We start from the raw sequence: 19,431 nt of genomic DNA on the forward strand, positions 1-19,431 counted from the left end.
AAGTCAGGCCTGATGTCCGCGGGGTGGACCAGACATCGTATACCCGCTGGGTGGGCATGTTTTTAAGTCCACTGCATTTCCACCCCCAGCGGTACCGACAATTGACTTATCAACAGTCCAGTGATTCAGAGAAAATTACACCAATTAATTTGTTATTCTATACAAGACCCAAATCGTAGGCCCACTGTTGGTACATTTGATATCATTATACATTATAATAGAAAATAACATAATCAACACTAATAGATGGTAAGTAACGGTGGCATGTGTAAAGTCTAGAACCCCCAGGGCAAGTTGACATTCCGGATTGTATTGTCATTAGCGGATAGCGGGAATTCTTGACCGTGTACGTCTCTCATTCATATCGCTTTATCAAGCGGGACCGACTATTTTGACAAAGGCCCCGGTTTAAGTAGGTATGAGGGTTTTACGATGTGTGTTGTTAGACTTATAACGGAATGATTCCCTCTTGGTTCCTGGGACAATTCAGAGCCATTTAAACACAATAAGACAGGGCCAGTTCTCATTTAAGTTGTTAAACGTTTAATCGGAGGATATAATCGGACATCCCCACACAAGGTATGCAATGGCTTTTATTTTTCAGTCTGATATTTTTTTTCTGCTCTTTTGTTTATATTAACAAAACGGTTATATGTATTATGATATCAATCGGTAGCTGTGTATATATAATGATTAGAAGAGATGTCTAACCCCGTACAAATTGATCAGACATGTAAATATACAAACAAAGTGCAATTACATTGTATGTATTTGTTTTCTTATTTAAAATGATATGGATAATCGGAATGTAGTAATATATAGACAAAACAAAAGCACGTATCTACCTCAATCTGACATATTTCACAAGATATAGCCTGCATGGGGTGCACCAGTGTGGTAGCTCGGCCAGTGGTTTTGAGTAAAGCTAGGCTTCTTGTATTGCATTTCTCCCGATCGTAAAGAATGCCCCCAAAGATCTTTGAGATAGCCCTTTGTAAACCAAAAACCAAAAGAATGCACATGACATCGTCTCGCAACCCATAGAAATTTAATCCTGAACCCCGAATTCTAGTTATTTTTTTCGGTGATATAAAGTTTCCTGTCTCTGAGGGGTTCATGACAAGCCCTTGTAGCTGGAGCATGAACGTCGATCATTCTTAATAATTTACCACACATAAACTTCAAAGCAAACCAAATTAACAGATTCTACACTTACTCAAATTCTAAATCAAGATGTAGGTATTTCTTCTTTGATGTTTTTCAATCGAGAGAAAAAACCCTTTTTACTTTAAAAGGCTGTAAGTATCCTTATCAGAATAATGGATGATCAATATTGAGTGTAATCGAAATAATATTTAATGGAGAATTGGCCCAGTCCCGAACATAAAGCGGCGATATGTATATACACACCCAATGTGGTTGTTCTTGTTTTTGTACAAATCGGTGACAAATCCCGCCAAGAAAACTGACAGACGACATTTAATACCGATCATTCGTGACATCATATTACCTTAATCTCACTGCTAGGTCAGAAATTCACCTGTGTCAATACCTGAGGAATGCGTATCACCTCAGCAGATTCTTAACTGGAAAAACTCAGATCCAGACGTAATATCACACCTAAGTTCGCGCACCCATAACACATAATGAATTATGCATGGGCCGAAAAAATGAACATGTGCACCCTCACGTCATTAAAAATGATAGTACTGTTGCTATATGTCCTAACCAAAATTCTTCATTGATACTAGATCAAAAAACTTAGAAACCCTTACACATTCTCACTCTCATCTATCTATCTATCTATCTATCTATCTATCTATCTATCTATCTATCTATCTATCTATCTATCTATCTATCTATCTATCCATCCATCCATCCATCCATCCATCCATCCATCAATCGGTGATAAATTGATAATATCGGACCATTGAAATGTTCCGTGCATCCCCTGGCCCCCCATCCACGGCCCGTGTGTGACCAGAGGGTAATGGACACACCGGCATTCAATCTATGATAGATAAAATACTTCTTTACAATGGGGGTGTTTTTAGGTCGCTCCTCCATTGACATTGAGACAATTTCTACCATTTAAAAGGCCCTCTCCTTTAGGTAATTATGTAGGTATTCCCTGCCTTTCATGAATGGCCGACCGGAGAGGGTCGTATCCGAACACGTTGTGTTAATTTCCTTAATGGGTTGTACTGAGTTCGACACCGAGACTGACTAGAGCGACCCGTGCCCGTGCGTAGGGGTCCGTGTCTTGGTGTGGGTCCGAACATCTCACTGACAGAGGACTAACACAGCGGGCAGTAAGTGTCGTGTAGTCCATTAGTGTCCGCCGTGCATTTACTACTTAGTACAACTAGTGTCTTTGTGAGTCTCGGTGGTCAGTTAACGAAACCCATAACTGGTAAGACTTGTTTTAGAATTTTCCTCTCCATTTATAAAAGTCTTTTTATATATTCACCAAGAATTCGATTTTACAGGCTTTCATTTTTTGTTATACAAATTTGTGTTTGTCTACGTTATACACATATTTAACCCCGGGGGACACATTGTACATGTAGGTCACATCACGAGCACGGCTTAATTAAAGGTGTGCAATAGGTGTTTATTAACATTCCTATCCCACAGACTGGTCTGTTCTTAGATCGATACAGTACTAGTTTTTGTAAGTAAATTATACAATCCCTTATTGTCATTTTACAATTTTTATATTTTTCCTAAGGAGTAGTTTCAACATTTACGATTCGACACTGAACGTTTTGTAGCTGATCTCATTTCGTTCAATTTTATATGAAGTGTACATATTAAAACTTATACAGTAATATTTCAATACGATACGAGGTGTCAAATACCTATACATGTATATGACACTGCAAAACGCAAAAAAAAAACCGCCTGAAGTTGGAATGGCGTTGTACATTTAGTAAATTCCTCACTTGAAAAAAGAAGAATCTCTTGAAAAGAAATCTATAATCCCTGTGTTGGTTTATTGCTATCTATGTTCTTTTCAAAAGCGATCGGCGTTGTAATTGTTTAATTTACGAGTTAAAATCTATTGTGATTGCCAGATTAACCCTGCATTGTGGGATCGGCGAGCCTTTGTGTGAGATTCCCGTAAGGAAAGATTTCTCTTCCAGGTAAGTAAAACAATTCACACGAAAGGACAGTGCAAAAATAAGATTTTCTCTTATAAGCCGATTATCTCCGCAGCCCTTGAAATTACAAAGGAGAAGTAATCAATTAACCAAAATAATGATCCTGAAATGTTGAGTCTCCTTAATTGTGAATGTTGGAGAGATTAGGATTATAAATGGCCCTCTGTTGACAAACTGCACCTCGCGTGCAAATAGTTGACGATTTGTAATTGAAACAGGCCCCATATTGTTTGCTGAGAGGTTAAGACTACCCGTCAAATGCCTTTTCATATACCCGAATCTTTTCTGCCGATGGAATGTGCGGTCAAAAAGTTATTTCTAAACACAAAGGTTTGCCGGTTTATCTTTTCCCGTGAAGCAATAAATTTTAGACCGCCAATACATGGTGGTACAAGGGTCCTTACACACAATCAAGTTAATGTTCAACGATGTTATTTCAACAAACGACGCACTTGTTCTGTATATATATACATGGAGTGAGGCCCCCCCCCTTCAGTTCCCAGCACGTTAGAACAAGAAGTCTATCGAGAGTACCTTCCCGAAATGGTGGCTGGGGGAGTAGGACTCTCCCGGTGAAGTAAAGACCCCTCGAAATAAATTACATGTTACTAGGGCACTCCACCGAACGGACCAACGAGAGAAGCACAAAGTGCGTTATCCTTTCAAAATGACCGTCTCAAATTCAGCAATGAAAATTAAAAAGCTGGACTTGGGAAGGGATGGTGGATCTAAGAAAATTAGTGTATTACATAATTGAAACCGACAGAAAGTTCACCCCACCTATAATATCCTTTCTGTTTCTAAGGAATGATGAACATCTATTAAATGGTCACGTGCAAAATCTAAAGTGAAAAATGTAGCCAATTGAATACAAGTAATTTGGTTATTCATAATATTTAAAATCTTAATTAAATTTGATCAATGGTATTTCCGGTACCTTTTGGAATTTCAAATGGACCGCGTGAACTGAAAGTAGGAAACCCTAACAAACCGGAAAACTAACTAACACTGTTACCTCACAAATGATTTGCTTTATCGATTCTCAACACTGAAACGCAGTAATCTGGAAACAAATTGGACATCTGCAAAGAGACCCCGTCAAAACACTGCTAGTGTCCCCCCTACTTGAGTCCAATATTGTGTACACATTTACACCGCGAGACATTATAGGCCGCTCTTCATTTTCATTCAGGACAGGTAAAAATGTAAATATTTCTCGAGCGCTGAAAAATTTCCGGTTCTACCTATTAGAAGTGACGTTATCAAGATAAAATCCACACTGCGTTGCGTGGCTGTGTTTGGGAGCGAGGCAAATCTCAATCAAAAACGTGCACCGGACGGAGAACCTGCATGCATTATGGAGAGGTTTTCCCCCGGACATCCATCGACTGTTTCTGATTACTGGATTGGATACTCCGGAGTGGCACGTGCTTGCATGTCGGGTGAGGGATTTAACGGACTCAATACGCATGCACACCATAATGGATTACAATAATAAGCGCATGCATTCACATTGGCTTAGTCCCACCGTTCTTAGAATTAGTCGCAATTCAATCCAAAGGATACAATAGGATTTAAATCAGGACTAAAATGGGAAGGGACATCTGTTTTGGAGCCAAAGTGAAAAACAAAACTTGTGAGAATGAAGATTGGAAAAAGCGCACCTTGCCGCCACCGAACCATTTTACCAATACAAGAAAGGTAAAAACAACTCCATACAAAAACGTCCGATAAAAATCAGCTATTGATTGTTTAGTTATAGTGATATTGCTGGATGCATTTTTATTCTAATTAACATCTGAGAATAATCAATGTCAAGTGACTTTGATAATATGAACACATGGAATATTAATTTTTACTATATTACCTTTAAAATATTTTCCCTCAGTATACATGTAGCTAGCGGAGATAAACACTCTTATACACAAAATTATTGAACAGCCATCTGTTGCAACCTTCTGTTGAGATTTAAATTGGTATTTAAATAGACAGCCTCTATGACATTTTGTAATGAATGACAACATCCTGCGATCAATTAGTTCCTTTCAAATCGTGGACCGAGTTACTCAAAAGCGACGGTCAATTCCTTTACTATTATCAATGTGCAAGAATAGAATTACATTTCTCAGGCAATTTAACAAAAAGGTTTATAAGCATTTAATTATGCTGCAGAAACTACAAACAAAACCGGAAACACAAACCGGTTGCATTTCCGGTCTTTTTATATTAAAGAATTGCTCATTATTGAAAAGTTTGTTAATAACAGCGTTCGTCCTACATAGGATAATTAATCCCATCTTTTAACAATGGTGGGACAATTTATCCAACAGCACTTTTTCTCCCATGGGATTTTGGTGGGATTTGAGATGAAATGAAAAATCCCACCATTCTTCCATGGGTTTTGGTATTTGAGAGACAATTATAGGAAAACTAAGGCAATGCTTACATCCAGGCTGGCATGATAGATTTTGAATAAAAAGTCCCACAAAAATATATAAGCAAATTAAAGTAAGTTTTGTTTAACCGAAAGGGTAGCTGAAAGTCCGGACTCTGTCGTGTCCAGACTTCAATGTCGCATGGTTTATTTCTATAAACTATATAAATACAGCTGTCTTTTATAACCTGTATATAGGATATAGGAAAAACAATTGCGTGCAAATACAAACTTACAAGCCAATTTCAACCGTTTCCTTGTCCATGGGCATGACTTTTTAAGTTATATTAAAAGTTTATAATAAAAAAATTCTACACTTATCTACAAAAATCAAGTTTTAAAATTTTTATAGATATTTATAAAATGTTTTTGATTTTAAATTTTAATAAACATTGCAGTGTTTAGAGCCTGCAGGGCTAAAACAGTTGTCCCTCGCGAACAGACACGATTCGGCCGATTACGGACTAGATATCCCCCTTCAATTATTTTCTTTTCTGTAATGACCAAACAGAGACACAATGTACACACAAACAACATTGTTTGGAAAACATGTATACATTGAAGCCCCAGAAAAACAGACCGAGGGGTACAGCTTTACCTTGACAAAACTGATGACCAGGTAGTCTCGCTGAGTGACCCACAGGGACTACGGGGTGTGGAGGTGGCTGACCTTGTGCATTGCGGGGTAGAGTTTTGTGCGTTACCCCGGGGTGTTGGACGTTCTGCAAGTGGACTGCATGGAGCCATATATATATATATATATATATATATATATATATATATATATATATATATATATATATATATATATATATATATATATATATATATATATTCCTTATTGTCTCATATTGGTGCCTGGTAGTGTGAAAAAAGACCCAGGTTTGGTTTCTTTTTAATTTGTTTTCTCATTGAACCTACCGCTATCGATGATTTATTAGCAAGCACTTTTTCCCAGAACTTGCGGTCAGTGATTAAGAAAGAACTTATTGTACGTTCCAGTCTAGAGAAAGAGGTCTGCTACTTTATTAATTAAATGGCGTGTGAATGTGACAAATTGGCACACTTTCTGGCATTACACACCGGCCTGCTATTTCCACCCCGCGTTCACTCTAGTGACTCAGGACCAGAAGGGCCTTGATATGTAGGTGTATAAACCTTGCTAATCTCGTGCGTTTCTTTAATTAGATTATCTTCAATCAAAAATTCATATTGGCATAAACTGATTGATGTAAGAGATTAGTCATTAAACCGTTACCTCTAACGGTGCCTTTGTGACCCGCTAACACGATTAGATGGGAGTAGTTATTGTAGTGACATAAACTTGGACAACTTAATGGCAAACTCGGACGTCTAAACTTTGACCGATTTCCTACATGTTACATACACAGTCAATTGCAGCATGGATACGGTTGCTGCAGTATTTATACAAAATGATGGCGTCTGGTGATTAGTTTTATAGATACATGTAGTTGTGGATGTAACAAAAATACATTTTGGCGATTGTTGTTTTCCGCAGGATGTGGTTTCCGAAGGTAAACCTGACAAATTTTCGTTATTTGGCTTTCCGGAATGTAAAATGCATTATATAACCACGGCTACATATATATTGTGCACAGGTTGTGTGTTTGTTTACAGGTATTTATATGTCTTGCATTCATGCAGGGTAATGTATATACATGCATATTGGGAGCTTTAGGAATGTTTGCATTTGCTTTATGCGTATAGTTTGGATACTGTAGTGCGGTTTAAGAATTTTGAGTGTGATCTTTATATCCAAATAAGAGTTACTTTATTAAACAAAGTCGATCAATTTGATGGAGCATTTTGCTTGGTATTAACCCTAATGGTCTCCTGAAACACATAACCATAAAAATGTTAATACTTGTCTTTTGCACAGCAACTTAAGTGTTCCAATTATCTCAGGTGAACTCTGGCAATTTTTTTTTGAGAAGGTGAGATTTAAATCTGATTTTGCCGTCAAGATAAGTATCACGTGACCAGCCCTGTCTGCCTCCTCTCTCTAACAGTTAGCGCACCCTTCCATGACCACTCTTTGTGAAACCAGAAAGAACGCGGTGGATGTCAACACAGAGGTTACCGGGGGATTTACACAATGTTAAAAAGTTAATCAATTGATTATTTCAATAAAGTGTATAGATGCCAAACGATAGCGTATAGGGATCCTTACACTCTAAATCTTTTGTGCAAACACATGCTCTTCCAGACAAGCGGAACTAGTGTTTGCTCGCTCAGTCTCCTATGTGAACCTTTACAATTTTTCGATTTAAAAGTTGTATTGACACTTGTTTGAAATATATATACGTATGAAGTCGAAATCTATTGAAGAGTTCTTGTTACCTTGATGATTAGGCCGACCCGTCAACTCATTTGCATAAGTTGTTTAGGTCGCAATAGAGAAAATTTATCTAGTGGAAATTTATTTATATAAATTGGTGTACAACAAGGGGTCGGTTTCACAGGCGGCGACATATTAAGGAGAACCCGTCGTCTGTCACAACATATAAAAAAGACGAGTCGTGAAAGGTTCGGGAGGCCTACCGCTCTCCATTATTCACGGGGCTGCAATGGATAGAATAACTTTCTCATCTTAAGTCCACTTGAACTGTGTCGATCTAACACCCGACTGGAGACCGGCTAGTGCTGACAAAGAGACAGACCGAGTTACCGTGAGTTAGGGAAGAAATCGGTCCTGTTCTGAGCTCTGGCATTTATAGAGACCTGACGAGGACAAAGTGTGGATGGATCGATCGCCGGACAAACACAATGGACGCACCTTGTACAGCCAAAGACCGGGAAAGTAAAAAAAAAAGACTAGCGCGGATTAGTTCTCTATAGATAAAATGATGAGGTAGCATTCGCAGATCCCAAGAACTATGTTTGTTTAAGATTATTGTGAACTGGAATTTCTTTGCCGACGATTCTTTTGGGACGACAGGAGAATGTTCTTCTGAATTTTTGTTGTCAACCTGGAATCTGGGCGAGTGTACGATTAATGTCTTGATTTAAAGAACAAAAAATGTAGAAAACTTATCTACTAAGTGCTACATAAAAAGGAATCTGGAGGACATATGTAAAACAGTAGAAAACAGAAGGCCGCCTAGGTGTGTGCAGTAAAATTAAAACCTCCACAGGTATTCAATGAATTCAGTTATGACGGATTGAATAACATGCCGGTATATCATGTCCGATGTCTGATCGGGTTTATGAAACATCAACAACGATTTTGTTTTGGATACTGATAATCGAATACCTATCAACTGTTTGCTGGACTTTCACTTTCACAAATATCTGATTTGGTGCATTCAGTATTGTGCTTGAATCATGTATTCGAGGAAGGAATTAAGTGGCCTAAGCAGAGTTTCGGGACAACCAACATACAGGAATGTACAGCAACTGGCGCAAGAATATAGGCGCATGTCCTCTTCTAGGGACAATGTGAGCAGTTCGCGAGGAGTCAGGGACCCCCACGCTAGCGTAGAGTCTGGCACACAGTTCGTACACGACAAAGGTCCCCCAAAACATGCTGAACCCAAAGAGATTCGCGATGCAACTAGCCCCAGTAAAACGTACAGACAGCGGCATCAGGGGGACGACTTGTACGAGAATGCTCGATTCTATAGGAAACAAGCCATATATAACTGGATAAACTCTTCCGAACAGGTAACGCAGTCACAGTGCTGCACGGCTTAACCTACCAACAATGTTACAGTACTGCCTCGCTATACCCATCAACATAAACTAATTTACAGCACTGTTCCCCCTCCCTTTTTCCAGCAACAACTAAACTGCTGCATTTAGAAGTACAACTTGGAATGTTGCTTTCAAAGCAATCAAATATTTAATAACTACATGCGTGCGTGTTTAAAAATGCCATCGATAAATATTTGTAATGTCGTCCCATTTTAGGAAACTCTATCTTTGTGCCTTTGTTTGTGTGTACACATGTTTTTAAAGCCTCTAATGTAGTATATCGGCAATATCAGATAACCTCGAAATCATTCATGTGTAGCAACATAAATCCAAAGCATGAAGGAATGCCATACCTGAGAACAGCTGGTATGTGTTTGTAGTACTAATGTTAATTCATGGTTTTCCTTCCCATTGTAGGCGTTTGAGCGACCGACCCCCGGAAGAACGAGTGGAACTTTCAAAGGCTCGTCCCTCGTGACGACATTAATTGTGCAAAATCCAGTCAGGTTCAAAACGCGGACTGCTGCATTACAATTTGCTCAGGATCTGTTTCGCAAGGGTACCATCAAAAGTATTCATGGTGCCCGCTTTTTCGAAGATTCTGAGCTGCTGTATGTGTGGCAGGATGAGAATCAGCATCTGGACAAGCACTATCGAAGCATGACGTCATCAGAACCTACGTCATCAATCAACAGAAACAACAACGCTGACACCGTTTCTTCAGAGGCCGAAACCAAACAGAAATCTTTGATCAATGATTTCTTCAAAGACCTTGAGGAAGATTTTCCGGACACTAAAAATACCCCGGATGTTGACCGATCAGGACATTACGCCTCACTGACGCCGTGGGCCATCCAAAGGGCGAGCACCGCGTCCAGTGATAGCTCTGCAGACACTATATCACACAGCTACTCCAAATACAAGAACACCACCTCGCGGACGTCGGCGCCGTTCTCCATGGCGACCACCAGGGATCACGAGGCGATCCCAGAGGAAACGTCGATAGAAAGAGCCGAGGGACATTCCTTGGAAATGGAACTCGATCGGAGTTTCCAGAGGATGGGCGAGCCGTCTGCCACACGGAGATGGCCAGACTCTCAGTATTGTTATTCTGATAACGAGAAACAGTTAATAGAGGAGATGAAACGTATGAAGAGGGACCACACGGAGATCGTGAAATCCTACGAGGACAGGGTGTCTAAGTTAATGACCAAGATGGGGGAGTTACGTAGTATTGCAGAAATGCTTGAAAACTCAGGGACAAAACCTAATTCGTGCGGAGTTTTTCAGAAATCCTCTTTACTCAATTTAATAGGTAAGATTGAAAACCAAACCTCTTTACAACAAAATTTTATTGTTAAGTTGAGAAAAATTCCATTTCTCATTTACGTTTGGGTGATCAAAGAATATTTGCCCTCCAGCGAAACATTTTGTTGGATCAGACACCGAGTAGTCCAGAACTGGTGTATGAAAAAAAAGTTTTATCTAATACTTTTAAATTCATTACCCAAAATATGTACATCGGTGTGAAAGTATCTGATAAAACAGTTAATGCGAAGAAAAGTTTTATCTACCACCATTACAATTGACACTCCCTTACGCTATTTCCTGCATCCTTCCACATGTATTGTAAAAGTAAAGGCATGATTCTGTGAGAGTTAAATTAGAATTTCGACCAATGAAAGAGGTTGATGTTGATGGACACAACTTTTGTCTGACAGATACAAAACTGGACCAAGAGAGGCGACAGCCGGAGAGCACGCTCACATACAGTCTGGAGCTCCCCCCTCCCCTCCCACCAAGGCCCGGGAGGGGGAACGTGGTGTATCCCAACAAGCCCCTGGTCCGGCCAACCGTCAGGATGAAGGCCCTGGACTGGAACAGGATCATCCTCCAGCGTCCCGGTAAGACGCGTGCTACTACATTCCTCTCCCCGTGTCCCCGGTCCATGGAGAGAGCCATTTAGCTTGTTTCTTAGAATGAACACACATTGACCTATTTTTTCCGTTTCTTTCAGGGGACGAGCCGGACAGAGCCCCCACTACCAGTACAATATGGCACAGTATGTTGGAGCCCAAGATTGATAACGAAGAAGTAGAAAGGTTTGTAATGGAGTGTCCTCTCAGCAAATTGTCCAGCATTCAACGAGATTTTGTTCACATTGATCTATCATGGTATTTAAAATGCCCATGTTTCAATAATTTTGGTAGTGCATGTGTTTGACTTTTATAGGTTGTTTCGACAACAAGATGGGACTACATCAAATGGAGTATCCTTGTATAGTGACGTCATATCACAACGTGGGAAAACTAAGCATCAGGTATATCGTACTAAATACATACGATGCAGTCCCGACTGGGCCAACCTGTAGTATTAATAAAATGAAATTTCAAATTCAAATACTTTACGTTAATGAAGCTCTTAACGCTGATGATAAATCATAGTTTGCTCTTGATGAACTTTTCGATAAAGAGCAGGTGCCCGAGCTTGTCGTAGAAATATCTGCGGTAGATTATCCAGTAAATGGACACTTTGTCGGAAAATATTGATTTTTTAATAACCGGTTGAGTAATGGAAAACTGATTGAAATAACTACAAAACGTACTTGTCATTCTAACCGAAAATACTAATATACTGCTGTTGTTATCTGAAAGTTACCCATTAAGGTTACCCATTGGTACCGGTAACTAATCTGACTTTGTCTGATAATTATCTTTCTATTAATTGCCAGTTGGTCACTATTCTGGAGCGAGAGAAGTCGGGTCGCCTGGCGTTCACAATGAAGGCCCTGCCCCACCCAGTGTCTAGGCTGACCCACGCCATAACCAGCCTAGAGGTGTCCCCCATCAACACGGACAGGTATAGTAAAGTTTGTTTGCTGAAATCTGTATTAGTTATAGGCGACATATAATAAATATGCATACTAACAATAGGAAGTTATAATAATAATAATGTGCTCAATACATGTACATGTCGTTTGCATGAAACAGGTTTAATTAATTATACAAATGATGATGAATTAAATATATTTTTAACATGAGGAGGGATCATTTGATTTGCAAACTTCACAAAATATAGTGAAAATTGTTTTTTTTCCTCTGGAATTAACGTGAAAAATAATCATTTAAAAACAAAATGTTTCTCCAGTATTTTATCTCCTTTGTGCATGTAAAGTTGTTTTGTGGCGGGTTACGGGGTTGATCGGAGGAAATGAAATCCTCTTAAGGAATCATGTTTAATCTGTGAAATCGATCTGACATTCAACCTACTGAGTCCGATAAGATGGTAGAAAATGATACATTATTTTGCACACATTTAGATTTGCCGAACTGATGGAACTGTTCGGAGCTGGCTCTGATGTGGACAAAATCAATGCTTATGTCAAGAGAAAAGGACCAGGTATTGATGGAGCTTTAATTTATTAGCCTATTTTGTAGTTATAATAAATGGGGAAAATAGTTATTGAATATCCCTTTTTAAAGAAAATATTATATACTTTTTGTTACTTTAAAATTTTAATGAGATTAAGGTGGTATGGGACATCTGTCGATATTAATACATGTATAAATTAATGTTCATTGTTATAAAAAAAAACTTTCACTGGTTTAGAATTTTCAAGTTTCACTATATCTGACTAAAAATACATTTAAAGTTTCTTTGGAAAGGTAAAAATCTCGAATTCATGACTTACAGATTCATAGTGAACCCGCTAACCCAATTAATGTGCTACGCTGTTACATGTATAGGTGACATTACTTTGGGAAAGTAACTATTTATAAAATTACTTGATTTTATTGTTTATTTCGATAAATAGTACATCACAACATGGAAGTATCCCATACTACCTTCAGAAAATCTTGTCGGTACTTTTATTTAAATGTGGTTGAGATTAAGAATTACCGGTTTATCGTAGGGAATTTGGATCATCCGGAGTATCTTCTGTATGAATTGTCCAAAATGGAACATTTCCGAGAGCGTGTCGACTTTCTCCGGTTCCGATACAGGGCGCAGTGGCAGCTGTTTGAGATGGGTATGACCCAGTTTTGACCTAAAGTTAAAATGTTATGATTTTATTTATTCAACTTCATTATTCCAACTTTAATTTTTATTTTTCCAATTTTCAGTCCTTATTTAAGTTTTTCAATCTTTGTTTTTTTATTATTTTAATGTTTTAATGTTAATGTACATTATTTGACGAATTGACGTTATATGAATATTTATTTTTAGACCAACAACTCCGAGAGCTTCACACTGCGTGTGACGAAATTACTAACAGGTAAACCAATTCTACTAAAGCATTAAAAAAAGAAATAAAATTGTTGTACCCTCAAATAGTAATGTCGCAATATGCAATTTTTTTTTCAAGCACTGCAAAAATCAACAATGTTAATTTGATATAAATTAACGAGATTTTAAGATGGTATTTAAGTATACGTACAGATATACATGCTGACCGTGTGTTTGACCTTTCAGTTTGTCCCTGAAGAATCTCCTGGAGACCTTGCTGGCGGTGGGGAACTACCTGAATGGATCCTCCCAGAACGGACAGGCTGACGGGTTCAGCATCAACATCCTGAACAAACTCAAGGACATCAAGGACATCGTAAGTCTCCACTGTTGGGAGGGATATAAATATAGACAATCATATTGTATATTAATTTGAACATTTTCTATCTACATTTGATTTCCTAGAATTTTCAAACAAATGTAGATAGATGTATAATCAAGATTTTGTTAGTCCTTTTAATGATGAAAGAATTAAATTTCTTAAAATTGTAAGAAGATTTTCTGTATCAATATTGTAATTAAACTTGCAGATATCACACGTGTTTTGTCAATGACACTGCGATAAAATCGAACATAAAGAAGTTTATTCCAAATAAGGGTAGCAGATACCAATGAGAATCATTGAGGGGCAGTGGCATGTTTATTTGAATTTACTGGGTGGGTTTATAAAACATGAGTTGTCATGTTTAAAAATTTGTATTTACACCCACCAAGTAATTCAAAATTTACAGTATGACAGCTGACTAATATATGTACACTTTAAACAATATGTAAAGTTTTCAAATTATTTATTCGTTAAAGAATAAATTCGTTGTTTCCCCAACTTACCGACCTGTTATGTTGTGTTCTGACAGGATGACAAGGGGAACCTGCTGGAGTTCATTATGAAGATGTACTGTCAGTTCTACGAGGTGGAAATAGACATCGGATGTCCCACGCGCTTCCGGTTGCCCGAACCCTCCAACATGAGGCACGCTGCGCAGGTCAGAAACAGTCACCATAAATCTTCGTTTGCCATAATTTACTGCAATGTTGTTGAATCAAAAACATAGCAGTAAATAGGTAATTCAACTTGATTGCTGTTTTTTATTAACTATTTCCCCAAGCAGTCGATGTTGACTATCGATGATAAATAGATCTTTGCTGCTCCTGTTATGAAAAAAATAATCTATGTGACTGTACATAATCCTTTAGAGATCCTAATAAATATCAAACATCAAATATAAAACACAGGCTTTGAAAAAGTAAACTGACAGGCTTGTTGGTTGATTTCAGGTGTCCTTTGACAGTATACACGAGTCTCTGGCCTCGCTCCATGCGGAATTCCGCGCGTTCCAGGACAAGGTACATGTACATGTAATACCGTGCACTATCTGAATACCCCCTCTGTATCACGTTGTCCTTACCTGATTTTATAAATTCTGTTGTTAACGTTTAGACTCTGGAAAAGCTGACCAAGGCAGAGTCATCTTCTTCCATCAACAACTTCCGGACAGTTGCCGAACATTTCTTCAGTTCAGGTAAAAATTTGTTTATTTGTGCCAACCCTCATAAATCACTAAAAACAGTGATTTTGTGACTTTTGCCATCAATCTGAAAACAAGTTAAATGTTGAATTTACCTACTGTTCTGGTTAATTCTTTGCAGCTCAAGAGGTCATGACGGACGCCGATACTCATCTCAGGGAAACAAAGGAAGTGTTCGAAAAGACCAAGCTCTACTTTATGTACGACAATCCTCAGGTTTGTGTTCAGATATTCTGTCTACAGAATTCCGACTGTTTGTTGTGGTTTAATATCTATACATGTATGTCTTATATTTATGTCATTTCTAGTGTCCTCCACAAGATTTCTTCCAAATCTGGGCTGTGTTTCTCCACGATTGTAAATACTATTGGAAGCTGGCTCACAGAAAGATTTCAAAAGACCGGTTTGAATTCGAGTTCAAATACAAAGGTCAAATGGTAATTATTTTATATACATTACACATCACTTTACATTATTAACAATATACCATTAAAGACATTATAACTAAGATACGTCTACTTTACTCTTCTTGCAGTCTGTGAACTCGGCACATGGTTACGACAGTTTCCGGGCCAGCATGCTTCGTCGTCTGACCACGCTACATCGAAGTGTCCCTGACGGGCCGCCATCCGGTAATCAAAATCTCAAACCTCAACAGCCTAACACGTGGGCAGATTCCGTCGACGCTAAAACCCCTCAGGAAACCCCAGACAAAGCCAGTTTAAGCCAGAAAAAGCCTGATCTGGATATAACATCATCCTCCTCACCCAAACTTCTCACTTCCGAACCACCTGCAAGTCTTCACAAGCCCCAGCCACTGATGAACGGCCACCAGGAGCCCTCTCATCTACAGGGTTCTTCAAACTATGAGAACCACGAGGACATAGAGAAGATGGTCCCCGGGCCACAGCAGGACGTCCCTGTGGATCCCATTGACGAGAGGCCGCCAATGCCGCTCCCTGACGCCGGCGATCAGAAGCTCCTGGACAAACAAGGACCGTTCTCCATTAAGACCTGGTTAAAACGGGAGCCTGGTCGTCCCCAGAGAGGTAATGACAATAAACCCCTGTGTGACGGTCGAACTCTTGAAACTCCGGAACAGCAAGCGAAGCGTCCCTCTAGCACCACCTTTAGCAAACTACGCAGTAATTTTGTTCAGAAGATAACTGGCTCATCAAGTGGCCACACGCCAAAACGACCAAGTCAGCTCAGCGTCCACCAGAACTCGGAGACCCCCGAGGCTTTCTGTCGACCTCTGGAAGTGTCGCCATCGTTTACTCCTTTGAAGATAACCACAGACTTTGATAACATTGACCCTTACATGACGAGCCTCGGCCGCGACGATCGGCAGCATTTAGACACGTCCAGCAGCAGTATACGTCATTACCCATTCACTAGTTCCGCCGACAGACGGACGTTCGACCACCGGGTGCCGGCTGCACGACGCGGGAGACACCCGGGAAGGGACGGGTCGGACGTCTCTACTGAGTACGCGGGGCTGTACCACACTCCGCCATTCTCAACCACTGCGTCGGTGGACAGGGACGGGTATGCTTCTCCGAATGTGATTGGACCGTTTACCAAGAGTGATATTAATAACAATGAAAAACACAATAACGTCGAGGCGGATTCTGACAGAAACAGAGGTGTCCCCGTTCTCTCCCGGGCGCCCCTTACTCATTCTGATCATCACAACATTTCTTTTCAATCTAGAGACAACGATTTCGTTAAGCCTAACTCAGGGAGCGCGCCAAGTTACAAATCAAAGAGTAACCCCAGGCAGGTCCGACTGGACGTGTCGTCTGCCATGAAATACCAGTCAGAAATGGGTTCGCAACAGCTCACGGAAATGACCCCCTCCGATTTGTCACACACAGATCTTAAGGTACCGATGCGCGAGCACAGACCTCCTCCTCCAGTGGATAACAGCCCTGCCCAAAGAGACACAAAGAAAGAATCATCTTGGAGAAAGGAACTTAGTGCTTTATATTCAGAATCCCCAACGTCGAAACCAAGTGAAGAAAAGCCGGTAAAGATCACGTTGGGTCGTGCTCATCAACGGCAGCAAAAGGCGGCCCAGCAACAGCAGAGGCAATATCAGCAACAGAACAACATGAAACCGGTGACGGCCAGTGTGGGCAGCAACGCAATAAAAAGAGACGTCCCACCACAAAAACCACCGCGGACGCCGCAGATGCAGCGGTCGCACTGCCACATGGACCTCTCACAAACGACCGACGACCCAGAGAAACCGATCATTCCCGAAAGACTCCGAGGGCAGCAACACCATGCCATCACTTCTCTGATCAATCGATTTGAGAAGAACACACCATCAAACGATGCTACCTCTGTGAACAGGAATTTGAACAAAACCAAGAACTTTGTGCCGAGCTCCATTCCAATAAATGAGAACAAGCAGATAGGTAACAACGAGGAAGACCCGCCCCCTCTCCCCCCGCGACTGGACTACCCTTACTCCGAGGGTAAAGCCCAGTATAACTCCCACTCTAACGAATCCACCCTAGTCAAGACCCCTGTCAACAGTGGCGGTCAGCTCGACAGCAAACAGTCACAAAGTGTACCAAACTACTTACATTCCAAATTCTCCAATTGCTATGACGTACACAAAAGTGATGCTTCGAACGCTCCCGTACCAAAGCCGATTCACTCTCGAGAGAGCACGGGTCTAAGTGACATTGATGGCTACACAGACCAGCTACGCAAGGCGGCCAGCAGCTCAGTGTTCGACAGATACAAACACCACAAAACTCCGACTCAGACCGACAAGGACGCCAAATCAAACGTGGAGACCGCGCGCAGGAACCTAAATCATGTGTACGATAGACAAAGTGGAACCAATTCAAACTATAGTCTGCAATCGTCAAATACGCATCAACCTTTAACCTCGTATGGAAGCCACGCCCCTTCCATACAGACCAATACTCCTCAGCATGCCAAATTGAATCAAAATCACGTGACTTTATCTCCATCCCCTTACAATAGCCAGCGAAACCCGCGGAGGGAGGAAAGTGCAACAGCAGTTATTAAACCAACAGTTATGCAGGGAGCGGTCATGGACTTTTAAGACAGCACAATAGTTCGGTCTTTTTAGACATTACGATGTCATAGCCTTACAGGGTTTCTTTATACATGTCGCCTTTTTTACTGACACATTTTCAACCAAATATTTTGATTCTTACTTTTATTTTTACTTTTTACAGACTTCTATATTTCTTATAGATATTTGCCATCAGATCTGATATTTTGTACTGTACATGTATATTTTAACTAAATATTGTTAATATATATATATATTAAATTATCCTAAAATGAAAATAATTGTCTTTTTGATTTAATGAAAAAAAAACTGGGAACACATTAATAATAGCTGTACAAACCCGTTGTTAGAGACAAAGATAGATACAATTATAGTGTAAGTAATATAACATTAAAAGTATCAAGAAGCGCTATATTTAATCAGCAAACAATTGTCAGTGTACACCTTCATTAAGCTTTTGTAGAACTAAATTAAATGCTGATTTAACGAAAAAGACAGTGTGCTATATTATATTTACATTTACTTTCTTTCCTCCTATTAAATTGCATTGATAGATTTGAGTGATATTTACGCATAACACAGAAGACCCAATCACTAAATCTGGTGCGTATGTATACATTTAGTCTTCCTTCAGAACACGACTGACTCTCCTCTCGACTTCAAACCGGATCACGACCTGATATAATTATACGTGGGCTGATTAATATTTCATGGATGTAAATATTTTTTTATGATTTGAATGAATTCAATTGATTAATTTCTTAGTATACCAAATATAAATTCATCAAATTACAGAACGAAAAATGAATTGTGTTAATTGAATTAAAAACGCTGTGCACTATATTTGTTAGCATAATTCGGCTGTTCCAGTGGCTCTTCCGTTAATTACGCATTACTCGTTGAATAAGGCCGAGATTTTTTTAAATAAATCATATTTGCGAAAAGAGAACAAATTTTAAAAACCGTAAATATAAGCATTAAATCCTTATTTTCTGAAAGATGTGGTCTCATAACTGCAACGGTGTGTGCAAACAAATTTTCATAACGCGCTAGCGCGCGTTATTCAATTTGTATGCACACACACAAGCGCCACTCTGCTTGTGGATATGTATGGATATAAAAGCATATCATATGCAATATTTTTCCACTCTTGCATCATCAGTGGCGAACAGTGCCAAGGGAAATAATTCAATGTTACGGTCAATCAACCGCTGTGCTCCATGTACTTCATACCCACTTTCGATCGCG

The 19,431-nt window shown here is 39.6% G+C and overlaps 1 protein-coding gene across 7 annotated transcripts; it reads left to right on the forward strand.

The window, feature by feature from the left end:
* The first annotated feature begins 356 nt into the window (after positions 1 to 356).
* On the forward strand, positions 357 to 18,371 carry LOC105320770 (formin-J). Of its 7 annotated transcripts, none has more exons than XM_066078008.1 (17): positions 357 to 579; positions 3,078 to 3,146; positions 9,730 to 10,627; positions 11,034 to 11,216; positions 11,330 to 11,414; positions 11,545 to 11,632; positions 12,044 to 12,171; positions 12,632 to 12,711; positions 13,226 to 13,342; positions 13,540 to 13,588; positions 13,786 to 13,915; positions 14,454 to 14,582; positions 14,875 to 14,943; positions 15,038 to 15,119; positions 15,247 to 15,341; positions 15,434 to 15,562; positions 15,661 to 18,371. In XM_066078008.1, the coding sequence occupies exons 3-17, from the start codon at positions 9,973 to 9,975 to the stop codon at positions 18,208 to 18,210; spliced, it is 4,569 nt and encodes a 1,522-aa protein (XP_065934080.1). In that variant the 5' UTR covers positions 357 to 579; positions 3,078 to 3,146; positions 9,730 to 9,972; the 3' UTR covers positions 18,211 to 18,371. The 7 variants fall into 7 exon arrangements, with proteins under 7 accessions (XP_065934080.1, XP_065934082.1, XP_065934081.1 ...); XM_066078009.1 differs by lacking the exon at positions 357 to 579 and adding an exon at positions 2,145 to 2,413; XM_066078007.1 differs by lacking the exons at positions 357 to 579; positions 3,078 to 3,146 and adding exons at positions 4,357 to 4,865; positions 7,118 to 7,133.
* The last annotated feature ends 1,060 nt before the right edge of the window (positions 18,372 to 19,431 follow it).

This window comes from Magallana gigas, chromosome 3 (genome assembly GCF_963853765.1).
Source record: "Magallana gigas chromosome 3, xbMagGiga1.1, whole genome shotgun sequence".
Taxonomy (NCBI): Eukaryota; Metazoa; Mollusca; class Bivalvia; order Ostreida; family Ostreidae; genus Magallana; species Magallana gigas.

Coding starts and splice junctions, on each gene's coding strand:
- LOC105320770 (XM_066078005.1), top strand. CDS start 8,944: ATGTATTCGAGGAAGGAATTAAGTGGCCTAAGCAGAGTTTCGGGACAA. Junction 15,120..15,246: donor CGAACATTTCTTCAGTTCAG/GTAAAAATTTGT, acceptor AATTCTTTGCAG/CTCAAGAGGTCATGACGGAC. Junction 15,563..15,660: donor TCAAATACAAAGGTCAAATG/GTAATTATTTTA, acceptor CTCTTCTTGCAG/TCTGTGAACTCGGCACATGG.